Source organism: Phocoena phocoena, chromosome 8, assembly GCF_963924675.1.
Source record: "Phocoena phocoena chromosome 8, mPhoPho1.1, whole genome shotgun sequence".
Lineage (NCBI taxonomy): Eukaryota > Metazoa > Chordata > Mammalia > Artiodactyla > Phocoenidae > Phocoena > Phocoena phocoena.
In genome coordinates, this window is record NC_089226.1 from 77,322,780 (window position 1) to 77,342,908 (window position 20,129).

General features: G+C 37.7%; 1 protein-coding gene across 1 annotated transcript in view; it reads left to right on the top strand.

Annotated features, from left to right (window-relative positions):
* The first annotated feature begins 206 nt into the window (after positions 1–206).
* The window catches only part of LUZP2 (leucine zipper protein 2), a 446,285-nt gene continuing 426,362 nt past the window's right edge, over positions 207–20,129 (top strand). Inside the window, exon 1 of the mRNA XM_065882614.1 lies at positions 207–421. Within this exon, the coding sequence (XP_065738686.1) occupies positions 360–421 (62 nt within the window). The 5' untranslated portion in view covers positions 207–359. The remainder of the gene's footprint in view (positions 422–20,129) is intronic.

Genomic DNA, 20,129 nt, shown 5'->3' on the forward strand with positions numbered 1-20,129 from the left:
GGTGAGTGCAGCCCGTTGACCGGAGCGCGCGGGTCCATCGCTGGGCACCCCCTCCCTCTCCCCGCGCCGCCTCCAGCGCTAGTGACAACGCGCCCTCGGGTCTCGGGAGCTGCGGCGGCGAACAATCCCGGGCAGGGCTCGCCTCGCCGGTGACATCACTCCCGAAGATACTCCCCACTCTCAGCGCCTGCCTTCGCAAGGAGTTCGTCCGTTTGCTTGTCTGTTTCCTTCCGTCTGCTGCTGGAGAGGGCTTATTGTTGGCCGGGGACAGAGCCGGGCACTGAGGAGCGACAGGACCCGGAGGACGAGGAGGGAAAGCGCAGACAGCGAGGAAAGGAGGATCCCGGCAGGTGACAAGCATGAAATTCAGCCCAGCGCACTACCTGCTGCCTCTCCTGCCGGCGCTAGTCCTCACCACCAGGTGAGTCCAGGAGCGTGAGTGACCTGAGCTGAGGGGAGTTGCCGGTAGGTTGGTCCAACCGCAGGTCACCTGTGGAGGCCAAGGACAGACACTTCAGCTGTTTGCATCTCCCGCCTAAGTTAGGGGGGTCTCTCTATAATTCGGGCTCTGAAATCCTTCTGAGGGAGTAGAGCCCTTTCCTAGTTATCCTAGCCCTTAAAGAAATCCTCAGTATTCCTCCCAGTGAGGGGACCAAGTGTTCCTTCCAAAGCCATGTTTCCCTCCAGCGCTAGTAGTAGCAAACAGATAACACGCGGTAAGAGACGAAATAAAGAAAGGAAATTAGACAAGGAGAGTAATGTCACCAGACAGTCTCTGTATACAACGGAGCTATCTTAATAGCCACAGCGCTTACCTCCTCCCCCAAGTGTGTCTCATTTTAAGGCACAGGGAACCAGAGAAAAATGACAAATCTTGGGAGATGGTTAGCCTTGCACAAAGTTCCTGGACTTGTGAATCAGACTGTTTTCATGTCTTGAGTAGGCTTAGTGGTAGGCACTTTCCTTTGGCTGTCTTGTGAACAGGTCTAATTAAAGAGCACACAAGACGATTAAAAGTTAGAAGACACTCTCAGAGTGCTGATGCAAGGACCGTAGTCAGAAACAATTAAGTACTGTATTCCATCCCTGGCCATAGATGGGACTTTAAGCCCAAGCACAGAGGAGCTATTTTTAGTGGAGGTTTAAAATGCGTTGATTGAAAAGAGTTTTGTGATTCCCCACTGTTGATCAAGTCCCAAAGTTGGTGATGGGTTTTCATTCTTCTTCCACAAGAGCAGCACAAAGGTGGACTGTTTCATTGCCCAGGACTGAGCCTTTATTCTGCATGGCCTGAACATACTGGCAGCAACCTCTCTGCCTTGGCTACTATAAAATAAAATGACTCACACAGGATAAGGATCTTTTCAAATCTATGTGAATGGAAACATTATCTGATTATGTTTCTGCTGGAAAATGAAGAGGGGAAATAGGATTATATCTAATTCTGAAATTGAGAAGTATGAAGGAAACTCATTATGTATGAAAAGTCAGGGCAGCAAAATTCTTGATTCCATTCCTAACTGACACACCCTCTTTCAGGCTCTTGTAACCAAACTTTCCTTCTAGTGTGAGGACTGTTTGGTTTAGTCCCAGTAGTTGATGAACTTAGTCTCTGCTTGCAAACAAAGCCCAGGTGACTTTCCGAGACTAAAATGGAATATTTTAGTATTCTTTATTCTGTATTCTTTATTTATTTTTATTTATTATTCTGTATTCTTTATTTTCTTTTAAGGTTGCTTGTCACTTGAGTTCACAAACGGCAGATGGTTTTAAAATCACTTTGCTTCCCGGTACTATAATAACTTGCCCCAATAACAGCCCATTTTAGTATTTGTTTCTAGCTCTACACTCAGTGCTAATCATGCATAATTGTTATTTTTTGAAGAGTCTTGCTATTTACTCTGAACTCTTGTGTTGTGGTTAATAATTCTTCTAGAGAAAGGAAATTCTCAAAGTTTGGGGCATTTAAGTATATGCCTGTCAATATATGCAGAGAATAATAAATATTTAAAAAATGGAAGCCCTGCCCACAATGATTTTTAAGTACAGTGAATCTCTAGTGTTCCAAAAGTACACTTGCTTTTTAAGGATACTGTAATTTAAGTGGCTCAGAAATCGAAGTTTTAATGTTGGTTATATACTACAAAAACAAAGAGCCATCACCTTATAGAAATGTTAATTTTTATAAGGATAAATTTTAAAAAAAGTCAATGCACTTTTCACAACAAAAATCGAATTAGGCGTTCCTAGTTTACTTTAGATATGAAACTTCTGCAGTGTTGGTTGTATGTGAAAACTGTGACAAGTCTTCTTTAAATTTTCCCTCTTGCCAACTCAACCAAAAGAGCATGCTGGGCTTAAAAAAGCGAAACTTTTCCTAATCGGTGGCATGTCTTATTATTGTGATTACTTGGTAACAATTTACTGTACTGGATACCCAGATTACCTTGTGACAGTAAGAGAACTTGACAATGAATTGGGTACTATCAATATGTCATTTTGCAAAGAAGAGCTCATGTTTCAGTGGACTCTAACAGAAGGCCATTCTCTTTGTAGTATTTAAGAGTTCTTGTACGCACTTGGTTAATGTGCACATTAGAACCTAAACTGAACGGATTTGCAAGAACAGTTGCATTAGTAGAGGTGCGCTTATTGCCCGGCTGAGAAAAACCGTGTAGCTGAACCATGACCACCTGTGACAGTAGGCTTTCTAGCCAAAGACTTATGCTAACTTAATTTCGTAGTCAGTGGTCCTGTTTGTGAAGCAAAAGGCATTTCACATGCTTCAATTGTGTTGAATGCGCTAGCAGAGGGTGGCAGTTGCTAAATTTTCCTATTGCCTTCGGGTGTTATCACTTGTCTTTTATTATTAAGTTCTTTTCAAAGTGTGGAGAACACAGATCTGAGACTCTTGGTGCAAAAAAAAAAAAAAAAATTATTTGCTTCAACATCTCTTTCTGGTCATAGCTCTTTAATACCTTGCTATTATCTTTCCAATAGGTCTAAGTTCAGTTCTGTTTTAAGGTTAATGAATGTGTTCACTAAAGTAAATGCTGCAATTAGAGAAAGATGGTTACCGTAAAATAGTATTCTACCCACAGGGATGAAAACTCTAAAATAATTCTGTCTTTTAAATACGAGTTTTTGAATAGCTTTCTGTTTTTATTTTTTCCTTATCCCTGCGTTTTCTGTAGCAACTTTATATGCCGAAGCACAAAAATTCCATAATTTTCACCAAAGTGAACAGCATCTATGCCCCCCCCAGTCAGAGTTACTTCATTTGTCCTGAAAGAAAGCTAAATGTTCACCTTCAACAATAGCCAAGAACTGTTCTCTGTTTTACTGCTGAACCCCTAGAGGTAAAAAGAGCTGTAATTTCCTGGCATATTGTCTCTCCTGTTTGTAAAGTATATATAAATTCAAAAAAAAATAGAGTTAATTTAATGAATGATGTAGCTAGTACAGAAATCCATTTAACCTGTACACAAATAAATGTGGTCAAAGGAAGCAAACATATCTTCAGAATAGAATAACTGTACTTTTTAAATAGCCTTATTCTGTAGAAGCATTAAATTGCTGTTCCAAGGCAGCCAGCAATTCACTTCAGAAAGAAGTAGTACAGGTATTGAAAGGAATAGTAGGGTGAAAAAATCTTCAGAAGTTCTTGGTGAAAAGGGACCCATGGAGTGCTGGAGAAGGCTTGTACTTTAGTCTGCTGAACCTCTGTTCCTTTATGCTGTGATTCTACTCTTGATACTTTTGGCTTTAAATGACTTAATGGGGAGAGAACATGGTAGGGGAGGAGTGAAGGTCTACTGACTTCTGGTGGTTTTCCATCAAGCAAGAACTTTAAGCAGATGGTCGGTTATAGTCCTCCCAACAGGAGTCACCTTACAGGTCTGTCCTGGGCCCTCTGATCAGCAGTCACACCACATGTTTACTTTGGAATGTATTTTTAGATGGTACTATATATTGAAGATGCCCCAGGCTCCTATTAGCTCTGTGCCTCAATCTCTCCTCAGAATCAAGTTGATGGATAGGATAAAGGAAAGACAAGAGTCACAATAAGCACCAAAAAAACACAATAAGCACCAAAAAATTTTCATTTTTAAGCAAATTTGATATCCAAAGGAGTCTTACTTTAATTCCCCCAAATTGATCTGAGGTACTATATTTTTTTTGTCCCAAGCCCAGTACACAAGGAGTCTTACCCCACACACACCTTTACATGACCCTGCATACATTTCTTTGTAAGAATTTCTCCATTCTGTGTAATTGAGTTAGAGAAATGTCTCATCCAGGCCAAGATATTGGCAAAAATGTTTTGACTTTTCTGCGGTACATGGGCCTCCCACTGCTGTGGCCTCTCCCGTTGCGGAGCACAGGCTCCAGACGCGCAGGCCCAGCGGCCATGGCTCATGGGCCCAGCCGCTCCGCGGCACGTGGGATCTTCCGGACCGGGACATGAACCCGTGTCCCATGCATTGGCAGGCAGACTCCCAACCACTGCGCCACCAGGGAAACCCAATGTATTGACTTTTTAAATCCCTTTTCAGGGCCTTAGTTGCCTAATTACAATAGCAGTTTTTTTAATGACTTATTTGTGGAATATCTTTGTGCACTAAATTTTCTTTATAATTAATGAAAGAGACACCTCAAACATTTATGAATTGACTGTACAATTGTCCCAGACCAAACTCTATGTAATTGGAAGGGAGAACTTGACCTACCAACCAGGAAGGAAAAATCACTGAAACGACTGGCGGTATATGGGTGTAATGAAATTATGCTTTCTCATGTGTGTTATGAGAGCGCTTGTGTGTTGTGGGTGCATGTGTGCTATTTTTAACTGACTTCTAGAGGAAAATCTTTTTTAATAAATAGGACAAAATCATTTAAGTAACCTGATTAAACAGATAATGTTTAATATTAAATTTTCTTCTCTAGAAAATCCAAAAAATTCCATTTGAACTTATCTTCATAACATTCAGAAATGTTTTTGATGTTTTCATTATTACACATCAAAAGTGTACTTGCAATAAATCTGTTGTTACATAAGACATCAAGGCAATAAAATAATATATTAGTTACAAATACATGTACCTGTAATCTAGTCACATTCAGAAATATTTATGTATAAGGTAAAGTTGGATAAATATTAACAGCAAGGTTTTAAACAAAGTTTGAAGTGTGAATAGAGGAAAGAGCAAATAAAGTCAATTAAGCAATATCAAAAATTACCGAGGACAATGAGAGAAATGATATTTTGTAATTGACATTAGTATCATGCAACATTTGCTAGTTGTATGATGTTAGGTGAATTGCTTAGCCTTTTTTTTTTTTTTTTTGCGGTACGCGGGCCTCTCACTGTTGCGGCCTCCCCCGTTGCGGAGCCCAGGCTCCGGACGCACAGGCCCAGCGGCCATGGCTCACGGGCCCAGCCGCTCCACGGCATGTGGGATCCTCCTGGACAGGGGCACAAACCCGTGTCCCATGCATCGGCAGGTGGACTCTCAACCACTGCGCCACCAGGGAAGCCCTGCTTAGCCTTTTTATCCAGTTTTCTCAAGTAGAAAATAGGACTACTCGGGCTTCCCTGGTGGCGCAGTGGTTGAGAGTCTGCCTGCCAATGCAGGGGACACGGGTTCGAGCCCTGGTCTGGGAGGATCCCACATGCCGCGAAGCAACTAGGCCCGTGAGCCACAACTACTGAGCCTGCGCGTCTGGAGCCTGTGCTCCTCAACAAGAGAGGCCACGATAGTGAGAGGCCCGCGCACCGTGATGAAGAGTGGCCCCTGCTTGCCACAAGTAGAGAAAGCCCTTGCACAGAAACAAAGACCCAACACAGCCAAAAATAAATAAATAAATAAAATTTAAAAAAAAAAAAAAAAAAGAAAATAGGACTACTCATAGGAACTACCTGAGGGGGCTGTGGTAAAGACTGAATGAGTTCATCTAAAAACAGAGTTTACCATATTCCGTGGAACATAGTAAGTACTTAACAGTGGTTAGCCTGTGCAGCTATTACTATATAGTTATTATTTTCATGAAATTTTTGTATCTGTGATTGATCTGGACATAGCAGAATAAATGAAAACTTGGATGCAAATAAATTGGACGGCACAAAATTAACAAGAGTGACAGTCGTCATGCAAAAGAAAGAAAAGATCGCCAAAGAAGAGGGGGAGCAGGAGAAATAATGAGGATTACCTGGTAAATCGGGTGGGTCTTTGAAAAGTGTTTTGGTTCCTGGATGGTACTGTGCACTTTGGTGAACACCATGAAAAATTGGGATATTTAATTTTACCATATAGAATATGATTTAGCACAAAAGTGTATGATTAGCAATATTTAATTTATATAGCTACAAGTGAATTTAATTAAATTGCATAAATTGTACCATCAAATCAAAGCCGTGAGCATAAGCATCAATGAATAAAAAAGGATGCTTTCAAGCTACATAGGCAAGATTGATATAAAAGTTTCTACAACTTTATTTTCTACTTGTTAATTTTATCATCCATCAGCAAGCTATAAAAGGTAGAAACATTTAGAAAAATTAAGGGAAGAAAATGTAGATTTTTTTTTTCTACTATTGAAAACAATTTGAGAACTGCTGATATAGAAAAAGCTCAACTGCTGTATGTCTTAAGAATCATCACATAAAAGGGACTTTATAGTAAACCAATTTTGAAAAGAGCTTTGGAGATCATGTACTCTCAACTAGTTTGCACATAGTTTATCATAAACTCTTCATAGTTGTGCTATGAAATTCTGACTATTAAATGAACAAGTGTGTATATTTTTGCCATAGATTACTGTGTGTGTATGCATATGTGTCATTATATGTCAGTTGAGTGGATCATAGAACGGGGTATAATTTGCTGCTAAGGGAAAAGAAAAGACATAGATCATGTTAAGTCTGCATCAGAAAGGGGCACATGTTTACTGGGACATTTAGAAATGTTGCTTCATGATCATAAGATGCAAAAAATATATATATCGAAAGTAAACCATTCCATTCAGACACAATCTAAAATTCAACCAAATAAACACTGTGCTCTGAAAATGCTTTCATGAATACTAGGAGACATCATTATACCATAGGTAGTGATTGCATTGCAAATTATGTCTGACTTGCTTGGTGCCGCTTTCGAGTTTTTTAATCTCTTTGAGTGTACTTTAAAGAGTCTGTTATTGGGAAACATGCTGTGAATACAAGGTTGTGTTCTCATCCAAAGCCCTTCATATTAGAGGTGAGAAAACTGAGGTCCAGAGTGACTGAGACTTCCCTAAGACCACAGAGGAAAAGCAAAACAAGAACCCAGAACTTTCCCTAGTGCTCTCTCTCTTCTATCATATGATTACTCTCCATGTCATCTCTTCTGTAATTAAGACGCATTGGTATAGTTGGTACCTACCTTATATCCAGAACTATTCTAGTTATTGTAGAGTATAAGGTAATTTAAAAAATTCTCCAGCCACGTAGAATCATGATAGAACAACATGCTATAGTCAAAGGGAATTACAATAATGAGCTGAACACCATTTGTTCACCTGTATTCAGTTGTTTTTTGAAGAGTGAGTTGGCCTAAAAAAGATTTCCAGGTCATTTTCAAAACCCAAAGCAGAGTCACTAATGAGTTCTCAACTTTGCACAATTCACCTTGCAAGAGATACACCTATAGTGGTTACTGTTGGCTTTTCAGTTCTATTGTAAGGTGATATTTTTGGTACCTTTGGGATCTTTACATTGAAACTCTTTCCTATAAGTGTAGTTCCTAGGAGACATTTGCTTATATATATTCCTCACCTATTAAATCTATACTGCAACTGTGCAGTATTGTTCAATGGGTAGCATACTGAACTATCTTACAAAGATGAGGTCCTAAATATGTTCATATCTAGCTTTAATTTATGGTGATATTACATTTCATTTGGTTTACATGTCTCTATACTTTCATCATAGCCTATCAACAATTTTTAGTTATATAATATTTTTTAGGGCAAAGTGGTAATAGATTTCATTCTACACATACATATCATAAACTCCCTGCCTTTGGATAGGTTTCTTAACCATTCTGAGACTTAAATTTCTCATCTATAAAATGGAAAATAATAATGTCCAACATTTAGGGCCATTAAGATTGAAGAAAGTATATTAAGTTCTCTCTCACTACCTGCATATAGCTGTACTCTTCATCCTTCAGGAAATCCTAAGGCATGTTAGCTATTACTATATGTAGAAATTATTACGATTCAGTGTGTTGATTTTATATTGGATACCTCAAGCAATCAACATTTAATTATTAAAAATCAAAGTAAATTAATTCCTTAAATGAATTTCAAAGTTCTTGACTGACACAGCCAAAATAATAAAATCGTAGTTTATTCTTGATATGATTCTTCTAGGGGTAGGGTCAGGAGGGAATTGAGCTCAGTGAATGCTCCTTAGGAAAAATGGAACAAAAAGCATGCGATGACCTGCTGCCTTCCAAAGCAGTCCTTTCAGCTGAGCTAAGGTATCGGCAAAGGCTAATGTAGATTCTGGGTTAGCCTTTATCTCATGTCCCTATGGAGGATGTGACTTTCTGTGACTTCCTCCTGTTTATCCTCAAAAGGGTTTCTAATTAATTCCCCATCTTTTAACTCTGTTCAACACACAACTCTGAGCATCTAGAAGCACTTACTCAGTGAGTAGCTTGAGATGAATGGGGTAGGGGTTACAGGAAATGTTTGTGCTGTCGTATGTGTTAAATCCAAAGAATATGGAATCAAACAGACTTTGAGTCAGCTTTACTAACTAAATGATTTTAGAAATGTCAATTAACATCTCTTAGCCACATTTTTCTCATCGATGAAAAGGCAATAACATTGCCTCTCTCATATAGATTTGTCAAGAGGATCAAATAAGCTAAGGTACAAAAAGAATAGTGTCTAGCACAGAGAAATACAACTCAGTATATTGCCAATTTTACATTACCTGGCTGAAAGGATTAGAGAGATTTTACCCTACCAGAGTGTATTGCATTTCAGAAAGAGCAGTCCTTAATAAAAACTTTTACTTGGTATAGGCAAGACAAAAGTGTTGGTGAACAGATTTTGGAACTCAGCCTTATCCTCCCTTATTACAGATGAAACACAACAACAACAAAAAAACCCTGAATGGAGAATGTATTTTCCTCCAAGCTCATGTGGATGATTTGAGACCAATGTGAAAGTCAATTCCAAATCACCGTAACCAATTCCAGTTAGGAACACTGATTTAAATACATGCAATACCTCAAGAAAAATAGTATGGAAAACTAGTATGACATGACCTAGCTTCTATTCTGAGTCTGAAAGCTCCAAATTATGTTGCTAATAATTTTGCTAATCCAGTTAAACATTAAATATAGTTATTGAAATTATATTACCATATCACACTAATTCCCTTAAAGAAGGTTCATTTTTTGAGTTGACCTAAAGATGGCAGGACCAAAAAGATGTATCTTGAAGTAGGACAGCATAAACACCAACAATCCTTTGGACAAGTAGAGGATTCTGGATTTTAAAATTAAGTAGTCTCACAATGGGTAAGGTTGGTCATGATCTCCACAGAATGGTGGAGAAGGGGCTGGAGTGGCCGAGGGAAATAAAAAGCCTAGCACCGTAGGGCACTTTGAATGCTATGTGCGTGAACAGAGATGGTAGGAGTAGAAAGGAAAGTCCTCAATCACTAGCCTTCCTCTTTTTCTTGTTTTTTTTGTTATTTTAATTTTATCTTTTCTAATGCTGGCAGTCATTCATTTCTGGTCTTTGCAGTAAGCTAAGTTCTTAGCATTGAGCAGAAAAGGCGGGGGAGGGGGCTGCTTTAAATTATAAAAGAAACAAGAAAATGCATGAAGAATTTAAGTGACATGTTGGCAAGAAGCAGATATGGTTGAGTAAGCTTTATATTGTTGAGAACATGTAGCTTTTTCCTTCAGATACCACAAAATGAAATGTGAGCTCATTCTACAAAAAAAGTTCACATAAAAATGTGGGAAAACTTTTTTTTCTGACACTACAATTTAGAGAAATATTGAAAGATACTGAATCCCTTTTGTGTAAAAGGGATTTTTTTATGTATGGATTTTTTGTTTGTATGTCTTTATTTCAATTGGTATTTTATATGACATGTAAGTTATAGATTCAGCCAGTAATGTTGAGGACTAATTATTGCCCTGGCAGTGTGCTAGATGCTTACTCTCTGTCACTCAACCCTTACTTCCTTGCAACACATTATACTTATACATGTTTTATCACTAGGGAGAAGGAATTTTAGACATATTAAATAATTAACCCATATTTTCCCAGCTAGAAAGTGGTCAGATCCTAGCTCATTTTTCTGAGAATCGTTTTGTGAATGAAACTATAGCTATGTCTATAAAATGTAATCTCTGCATAAATACACACTGAAGAAAAAAACTTATAAACAAGAATGCTGAAACTAGACTGTGTTGGCAAATAGCTGCATGTTTGCATGAGGTGGGACAGGCTACATTAAAAACATTCTTAAATAAAGCAGCCAAAGAAATTCATTATTTTTAAACCAGATAAATTGAAGCCTTTATTATAAGTACAAAATTTTGCAAGCTAATTTCAATATTCCTATGTAGAAAATATATGTTTCCTCAGATCAGTATTTCTCAAAGTACACTCCTCAGTGTACCTAAATCAGAATCTCCTGGGATGCTTATTAAAAAGGCTACTTCCTTGTCCCTACCGTAGACAGATTAGATTAGATTCTCTGAGGAAGGGGCCAAAGAATTTTCATTTTAATGTGGAAATCAGATGCTTTCTATCTGAAAATTTGGAAACTATTTGAAACTGTAGAGTCTGGGACACTTTGATCTCTTGAGCATTTGCTTAACATGGACATTGCAGCTGAAGTCAAGAGGATGGAAAGATGGTGATGTTTTGGCAAAAAATAACACCTATTTTCACATGTATATAAATGAATTTAATAGGTGAGAATCTTGTCACATACCAAGGCTGCATTTATCAATCAAGTTGCATGAAAATAATTCTCTGCCTCCTGCGCTTTTCTACAGAGGGCTAAGAAACTAAAACTAAACTCAAATAAACTAAATGGTATAAAACTATATGACATGGATTTATCAGGGGGCATACTTTATTTAGAAAGTACTTGATAGCAAGGTGAAATCTTACTGATAGCACTGAAAAGAATGAAAACTCCACTTTCTCCTTCACATTTTAGCCTGGTAAAAATGAAAATTTTGATCCCCACCTCCTTCATTAGTAGCAGTTGGTTTTGACTGATGTGGAAAAACAGATTTTGTTTCAGTTAACTTTATGTGTTAAACAGAATGTGCAACTATGTCAGCCATATTGCCTGCTTCTCTTCCTCTCTGCAGTATCAGTTAGTTCTCCTGAAATAATAAAGAAAAGAATCAAAAGATGATATGATAATAAATAAGAGCTAACACTTATGTAATATCTTAAACCAGGTTAATCCTCACAGTAGACTTCTTGTGAGGTAGTGGTTGTTGTTGCCTCCATTTTATATCTGTGGAGACTAAGGCACACAAGGGTTAGATTACTAATCCTCAGTTATAAAGTGGTAGGTAGTGGAGTCTAAAGTCAAACTCCAAATAGTTTTCTAGCCCATGTTCTTAATCACTGTGCTACAGCGCCTCCTAGTGTGTAACGTAAAACACTGGCATGACCCTAAATCTGCGTCAGCCTCATATGTAGGTTCCGATTTACAAGGTGAGAGGACAGAAAAATGTAACTTCCTCTCAGGTTTCCTCTAAGTTCACAACTAAATATAACAGACGGTCCTTTCTTTAAAGTTCCAACTAAAATAATGTTCATTTTATTTTGTTTTTATTGTGAAAGAAAAATAATCATGAATTTGTATAATATGGTCTTTATTTGTGGATGTTGTTTTTCCAAGTCACACCAGGGACCTGTAGTGTCCTACCATCTGGCTCCAGATAGCTTCCATGTTTCAACTGTGGAGCTTAGAAACATGTGGTGGGAATCAGACTGACCTGCGTTCTAACTGCAGCTAAGCACTTGCTACCTGTGTGATCATACCTAATAGTAGGTAAAAGTTATTGTTTGTTTTTTTGTGTGTAAGAATTGTACTACACATTTCTTTAGGATTACTTTAATGCTTTTTTGTACTTCATGAATGTGCTTTATAGATTAGAACACTGAAGATTAGAGAAGTTAATATACCTAAAGTCACAACATTACTAAAGGTAGAGGTGAAATTTTTGTTGTTGTTGTTGTTTTCTGTACGCGGGCCTCTCACTGTTGTGGCCTCTCCCGTTGCGGAGCACAGGCTCCGGATGCGCAGGCTCAGCAGCCATGGCTCACGGGCCCAGCCGCTCCGCGGCATGTGGGATCTTCCCGGACCAGGGCACGAACTCGTGCCCCCTGAATTGGCAGGCAGACTCTCAACCACTGCGCCACCACGGAAGTCCTAGAGGTGAAATTTGAACCCACAATTTAATAGACGTAGCCTCAAGGTCAGGATCCTCATACAGTAAAGTTAACACTGAAATTCATGGTGTCAGGCATTTGGGAGGTAACTCAGAAACAAAGGAGCTGTTGAGAGCCACATGCAGACTAGTGTAAAAACCAGACTTGTGCCATACACGCACGTGGATGAGTGAGCTAAGGGGTCTGGTGTACGCAACTCCTCAAAATATCCCCTTGTCACGAATAGTGTCACCTTTTGTTTTACAGATGTGAAAGTTAACAGACTCATTATTTGAACTCAGCCTATCCTGAAACCTAACCTAATAATAATAATAATTATTATTATCATTATTAGTATTATGGCCCCCAGATTTTCCTTAGAAAGTTTGTGTCGTTTTACTGGAACTGCACTTCCATTTGTAGTCAGAAGATGGCACTGTGAAGTATGAAGTATAGTACAGTCATCTCCGTTCTAGATTTAACCTGTTCATTGACTGACACATTCATCTCAAAATTGATGTCTAAAATAATCTGGCTTCATTTCACATCAAAATAATTACCAAAGATAAATGTATGTATATTCATGTACATGTATATATGCATGTATATATGATATATACTATATAGTATACATGTATTTTATAATATATGCAATTATAATAAATTATCTATATATTACACATAGTTATTTTACAGTTTTTTGAGAATTTATCCTTGAAAATAGGCTTTATTTGGAAACACAGCGCTGTTAGCTTGGTCCCATTCATCACTACAGTGATTCCTACAAGTCTAGTTTCCTCCTAAGTGGAATTGGACCTGAAAGTTTAATAATGGACCCATTTCCCCAATGTACTCTTAATTAAAAGAATTTTTCAGGACAGACTTTAAGGGAAATAGGCATTATGTGAGGGAGATAAGGATATCTGACATATAGAATTTAAATTTTAATTTTTATACATGCTCATATCTTTTCACTTCATCCTGTGTAGCAATTAATAATAACTCCTTTTTATAGATGAGGAGACTGTTAGTAATGACAGGTAGATGGCCCAGAGCCAGGGCTGAGTTTGGCTTTCACAACACCCTAGTTACCTTGGGACCTGGAAAGTTAGACTGTAGAGGAGGCAGAGTTGCCTTGTCTTAGTCTGCTTTGGCTCCTATAACAAAATAGCATAGACTGGGTGGCTTAAGCCACAGACACTTACTTCTCACAGTTCTGGAGGCTGGCAAGTCCAAGCTTAAGGTGCTGGCAGATCCACTGTCTAATGAGAGCACTCCTCCTGGTCTGCAGACAGTGGTCTTCTTGTTGTATCCTTACCTGATGGATCAGAGAGACAGAAAGCACAGTCTTGTGTATCTTCTTCTAAGAGCACTAGTGTCATCATGAGGGTTCTACCCTCATGACCTAATTACCTCTCAAAGGCCCCAACTCCTAATTCCATCCCAGTGAGGGTTAGGGTTTCAACATATGAATTTCAAACGGACACAAACATGCATCCCTAACATGCCTGTTAAAAGATGAAGCAAAGGCTATCATCCTGGAAGGGTTTAAAGGAGGTGGTACGTATGCAATATTTGATGTTTTGTCATGCATGATTTTGGTCCTACGTTTGGTCCTGCTTTTGAATTCACAAAAGGTTTGATCATGTCTGAACTGGAAACATCTATACATGAAAGAAAGTCTACACAGAGTCATAAGATGATTAGTCATGATCCTGTAGTAATCATTGGTAATGTTTTATTTTATTTTTATAGTCAATGTAGCAAGAGAAAGAAATGGATGAGATTTGTCCCAGGCCAACAACTATGTTTTAAAGCACTTTCAGATATTTGGAAAACATAAATTGATCAATGGCCATTTTTAAATTATGCTGCTATTTTGACTATCTGTTTAAAGAATTGAAAGTGTAAAGATTATTTTTTTAATATGCTCAAGACCTGTGTAACACAAAACAAAAAACGTTTTGTCTGTGACTCCTTTCTATCCATCATTTCTTACAGCTCTAGTAAGTTTCAGGGCCAAGATTTGGACCCTAGACTCTGATTCCACAGCCTGATTGTACGATGAAAGATCAGTAGATGAATCCCATCAGTCCTAAGCAAAGGCTAAATTCTGGTAGAAATGTGTGAATTGTTCTTTCAGGAAATCACCAGCTTTTGTCTACTGCAACCTTTCAAACACTGAATGTAGAGAGTGTTTATCCCAAAGAAGTGCTGAAAGGATGATAGGCTGGGAAAATAAGAATTGCCAGACAGAATGCTAAGTGGAGGGCAAAGTGACAATGGAACCGATTTAGTGTTTTGATGCAAGTATAGTACATTCTGCACATACAGTCAGGATTCCCTGGTGACTTTTTGTAATAAGAAGTGCATCTGGGGAAAGAAAAACAAAAAACAAAAAACCCAGACCTTTGGAAATTAGAATGTTTTAAAGATGAGTGGTGAGCGCAGTGACCATAAACAGATGCTCACAGTGTGTCACTGGCATTGAATTAGAGTTTGTGGAGGAGGAGACTGGATTGTTGGGAGAAAAAGGCTCCACTGAATGCAGGCAGTGACTGTTTTCTGTTTAGGGGGTTAGTTTTGTTCTGGCTATAAAAAGGACATAAAAGACAAACTGTCAGAAAGAGGGAGATAAATATTTCGTGGGGATGAGTCCCTTATTCCTCATTCATAGTGAAACTGAGAGTGTAGTAACATGAGAAGAATGGATTCAGAATAAGTGAGTTTGCCTTATAGCTGAGCAACCCTAAGCAAATAAAACAGTCTCTACATCTCAGGAGAACTGAGGAGGGGGTAGCGAAATGAGGAATGTGAGGGAGACCAAATGTCAGAGAGTAAAGTTTCCCACCTCTGGGAATAGAGAGGAGAGAGTTGTAGAAGGTGTCACAGAACTACATGATTTTCAACACTTAAAAGTATTCAGGAAAAAATTGTTTAGGAAAATAAATCTCAGGAAGAAGACAGCTATGTATAAAGGCACTAAGATGAATAGTAATAATCATAATGATAAAAAATTCAAAGTTATAGCTTCTAAGCAGAATTGTAAAAAGTTAGTGGAAAATAGGTGGTCCATTTGCCATTTCCATACTAAAAAAGGAAAAGAAAGAGAAAACCCTTCTTATGTTTATATAAATGTGAATGAAAATTGTCACATAAATGAATTTTATGTGACTTGAGGACGTCAAGCAAATTTTATATTAAGAATTTATATATCAAAAAAACAAACAACCCAATCCAAAAATGGGCAGAAAACCTAAATAAACGTTTCTCCAAAGAAGACATACAGATGGCCAACAAACACATGAAAACATGCTCAACATCTCTAATTAAAAGAGAAATGCAATTCAAAACTACAGTGAGGTATCACCTCACACCTGTCAGAATGGCCATCATCAAAAAATCTACAAGCAATAAATGCCTGAGAGGGTGTGGAGAAAATGGAACCCTCTTGCACAGTTGGTGGGAATGTAAATTGATACAACCATGGTGGAAAACAGTATGGAGTTTCCTTACAAAACTAAAAACAGAACTACCATATGACCCAGCAATCCCACTACTGGGCATACACCCTGAGAAAACAATAATTCAAAAAGACACATGCACCCCAATGTTCATTACAACACTATTTACAATAGCGAGGTCATGGAAACAACCTAAATGTCCGTTGACAGGCGAATGGATAAGGAAGATGTGGTACATGTATACAATGGAATATTACTCAGCCATAAAAAGAACGAAATTGGGTCATTTTTAGACACACGGATGGACCTAGAGACTGTCATACAGAGTGAAGTAAGTCAAAAAGAGAAAAACAAATATCGTGTATTAACACATACATGTGGAATCTAGAAAAATGGTATAGATGATCTTATTTGCAAAGCAGAAATAGAGACACAGACGCAGAGACCTAACGTATGGACACCAAGGGGGGAAGGGAGGAGTGGGATGAATTGGGAGTTTGGGATTGACATACATACACTACTATGTATAAAATAGATAACTAATGAGAACCTACTGTATTGCATAGGGAACTCTACTTAGTGCTCTGTGGTGACATAAATGGGAAGGAAATCCAAAAAAGAGGGGATATATGTATACATATAGCTGAGTCATTTTGCTGTACGGTAGAAACTAACACAACATTGTAAAGCAACTATACTCCAATAAAAATTAATTATAAAAAAATAGCTTAAGTTTCTGTGGATGTTTATCCAATGTGAAAAGAAGCCTGTAAGAGTAAAATTGATCTTTTTTTTTTCGTAAGAATGTGTCATTTAAAGAAAAAGTACACCAGTCAAATCTTTATAAAAATTTGTTTAAAACAAGAATTTATATATACATAATGTATTGTAACTAAGGTATTATCACTATCTACAAATAAATGTTTTCAAATAGAGTAGAATACTTTATTGGGTTCACAAATAAATGAGGCAGATCTACCTTTGAGCAGGCAATACACACACGCATGCACATACAGACACACACTCATACACACCCGTGTGCTACATCTTCAGCCTTGTATAAAATTGTGTAATAACTGTACAGTCTTGCCTGTGTTGAGGTAGGGAATCAGGTTGGCCAGAAATTTTTCAAGGTTAAGTTCCAACCCCCATAAGAGAAGGAGAAAATTAGAATGCAAGGAAAATAACATAGTCTTGTGTTCCAGGGAGTTGACAGGATATCAGTTTGGTCCAGTATCCAACATCCCAGCATATGGAATATTCATATGAAAAGATAACATATTGTAACAGATTTCAGAGACTGTAGTAGATCTTTTTGGTGCCTGGTCCATCTTCACTAGGAGTGCCCCATTTGCCTGTTGCTTTTTCTGGTACCAGTTGCTTTTGGTGGCACCAAATGCTAATGAATCACCTAAAAAATTACAGAAAAATGACCTTAGTGAGATTTTTTGCCTAATCCTGGGTTTTATTCATCCTCTATTTCAGCAACACCTTCTCCTATCCCTAACCTCCCTTAATGGGGTCCCTTTCTCTACCCCTGCATACTGTGTATTTTCTCCCCCATCTCACCCCCAACCCGGTGCCTAATTAGGCTTCCTCTCCCACCCTGGGTGTGATACACCCTCTCCCTCCATTGTCCCCCAACCTCCTCGTGCCCTATCCCCAGTCTCTACAGTCAACAACCATGTGGGTCTACCTCTGTGGTGCAGTGCATGCTCCAAGCTTCCCTAGGGACCAAGGGAAGCTAGTCTTCTGCTGGGACCACTTCTTTGCTGAACGTTTTTGTTCTATCATGTTCCATCTCAACTTCTTTTGAAAGTACTCACTCATTGAGATAAAATCAGTTTCCAAAGGAGGCCCATCTTAGGCTTTACTTTTGGGAAAACAGACGTAAGATAGGGGCTGATCTACCTCAGTTGAATCCTAGTCTTCGGCATTACTAGCTATGTGACCTTGAATGAGCTGTTGAAAATTCTTCATGATAATTTGTTTCATTTGAATTGGAAAAATAACCAATCTGGAAGTCTTGTTGTGAAGATTAACAGATAACAGATTTAAAACACCTGTCACTTATACATATTTAATATATGATACTTTTCTTTACCATTTAATTATGGAAATTAATGCAAAACCTATTTTTGTGAAATGTGAACAGGTTTTATGTGAATGTGAAATTCTGTGACCACTCGAGGTGGAATAATCTCTATGATGCAATCTGTGCCTCAAAACTCTTTGTATGGCTTCTTTTTCAGGGTTTGATAATTTCTTGTTACCATATATGTTAGATTTCTCTTGTAATCCTCCCTAATACAAAATACATAATTTAAAAAAAATCATCTGTGTTCTAAGTTGAACCATATAAATGAAATCTTATTTGAAAAAGACAACTGCCTGTCCAAAAAATTACTGCTACAGTTTAAGAATTCTATACATCTTTTATGTAAAAAGTTTATCCTATTTATTCAATCTCATTTTTATTTTTTCTTACATATCTATTGACTCCAAAAATATCAACCACCTCAGTGAGGGCATCGATCACATCACTTGCGGAAGTTTAATTATTTGAGCCAATTTCTATAATTTTTTTCTTAAAAATCCACTTAAGGAGGTTGAATTTATCAGATGGTATAAGGTAGTTATGTTGCTGCTCAAAGTTATTTTTATGTTGTGTTTAACACTTATGATATATGAGAGGCTGTTTTTAATTACATCAAAGTCCTGCCTTTTTATCACTGAGCAAGTAATTTCCCTCCCATTAAAAAAACAAAAAACAATTTACTTTATCTTTGGTTTCTAAGATGACATATTCCAGGAATTGTTTTTGAAATGTGGGGTACTTAACACTTTGTAGTGATTAAGGTTCTACTGACTTGGAAAATAAAATGGAAATGATGAAGGGGAAATGATTCTTTGAGAAGAAGGGATTAAAAGGGCTTTAATTCATCATACTTTATTAGTGAATAAAATAATAACAAATACTAATAGAGAATAATTAGACAGCACTTATGAGTTAGATATTACCTCATTTAATCTATGTTGCTTAATTAAATTATTATATACAATGTATAAATGAGTATATTACAGCTTAGCTAAGGCAAGAGGCTTCAGCTGGCCAGCTGGTCAATGATGGAGCCAGAATGGTGGAGCCCAGGGATGTCTGAAGCTAAAGTCTAGGTTCTTTGACACTTTAGTCATGGCTGTTAAAGTCCTTTGAATATTTTGAGGAAAAATCTGATGTAGCTATTTTTCCTTTGTAACATTCTATACTTACAGGTTGGCCTAGCACAAAATAAATAGCTACCTGAAGGTATATTATCCTTTCTATAAATCATCAGGGAGAAATCTTAATTCACTTGATTTTAGTGTGGGCTTCAAATGCCTGTCTCTGTCTTTGTCTCTCTATCTCTGTCTCTATTTCTCTTTCCAATTCTTCCTCTCCCTCCCTTTTTCTTTCCTGGCTTCCAGCTCTGGCAAAGGGAGCCACCTCTCCCCCACTAACTTAATTGTTTTTAATTGAGTGAGAATTTGAGTGGGTCCATAGATTCTTAAATTTAGGAGTTTGGGATAAATCAGGGTATATTCTAGGGACACAAGATTTTGGTTTCAGAAGCAAGAAATAATTTACCTCAAGAAAGCATAAGGAAGTACCATAGCCTGAGAAAGAGAAGTGTGCAGACCCTTCCTCCTCCTTAAACAAATCTAAAAGAAACTGCTAAAAATTATTAACGGATATGTTTATTGATTGTCCCTAATATAGTTGTGAGAATATTAAGTTGATAATTGAAGCATCAGAAGATGATAGTGTATCATCATGCAAACTATTGAGTTGTTCTTTTTTTGGTCTTTCTACTTTTTATTTGTTCGCAGGTCAAAGCTAGTCAGCAAATGGAGAATAGTTCATAAACTGGTTTGCTCTCACAGTCATCATCATCTTCTTTTCTGAGGTCTTGCTTCATACTTTGACTACAGCTGTTCTTCAGACAATTGTATTTAAGGACTATTAACATCACCACTCAAATACTCTAATACTTTATTCTGAATGAGTCTTGAATTTTGGAGAGTCTTGCATGTCGTTGAATAATGCAGTCTGTCATCTGAGAGAATCTAGCAAATTGGATGTAGGTTTAGGGGAAAAGACAAAGGTTTGAATTAAAGATTCTTTCTTTCAAGGTTTTATTGTTTTTATATATT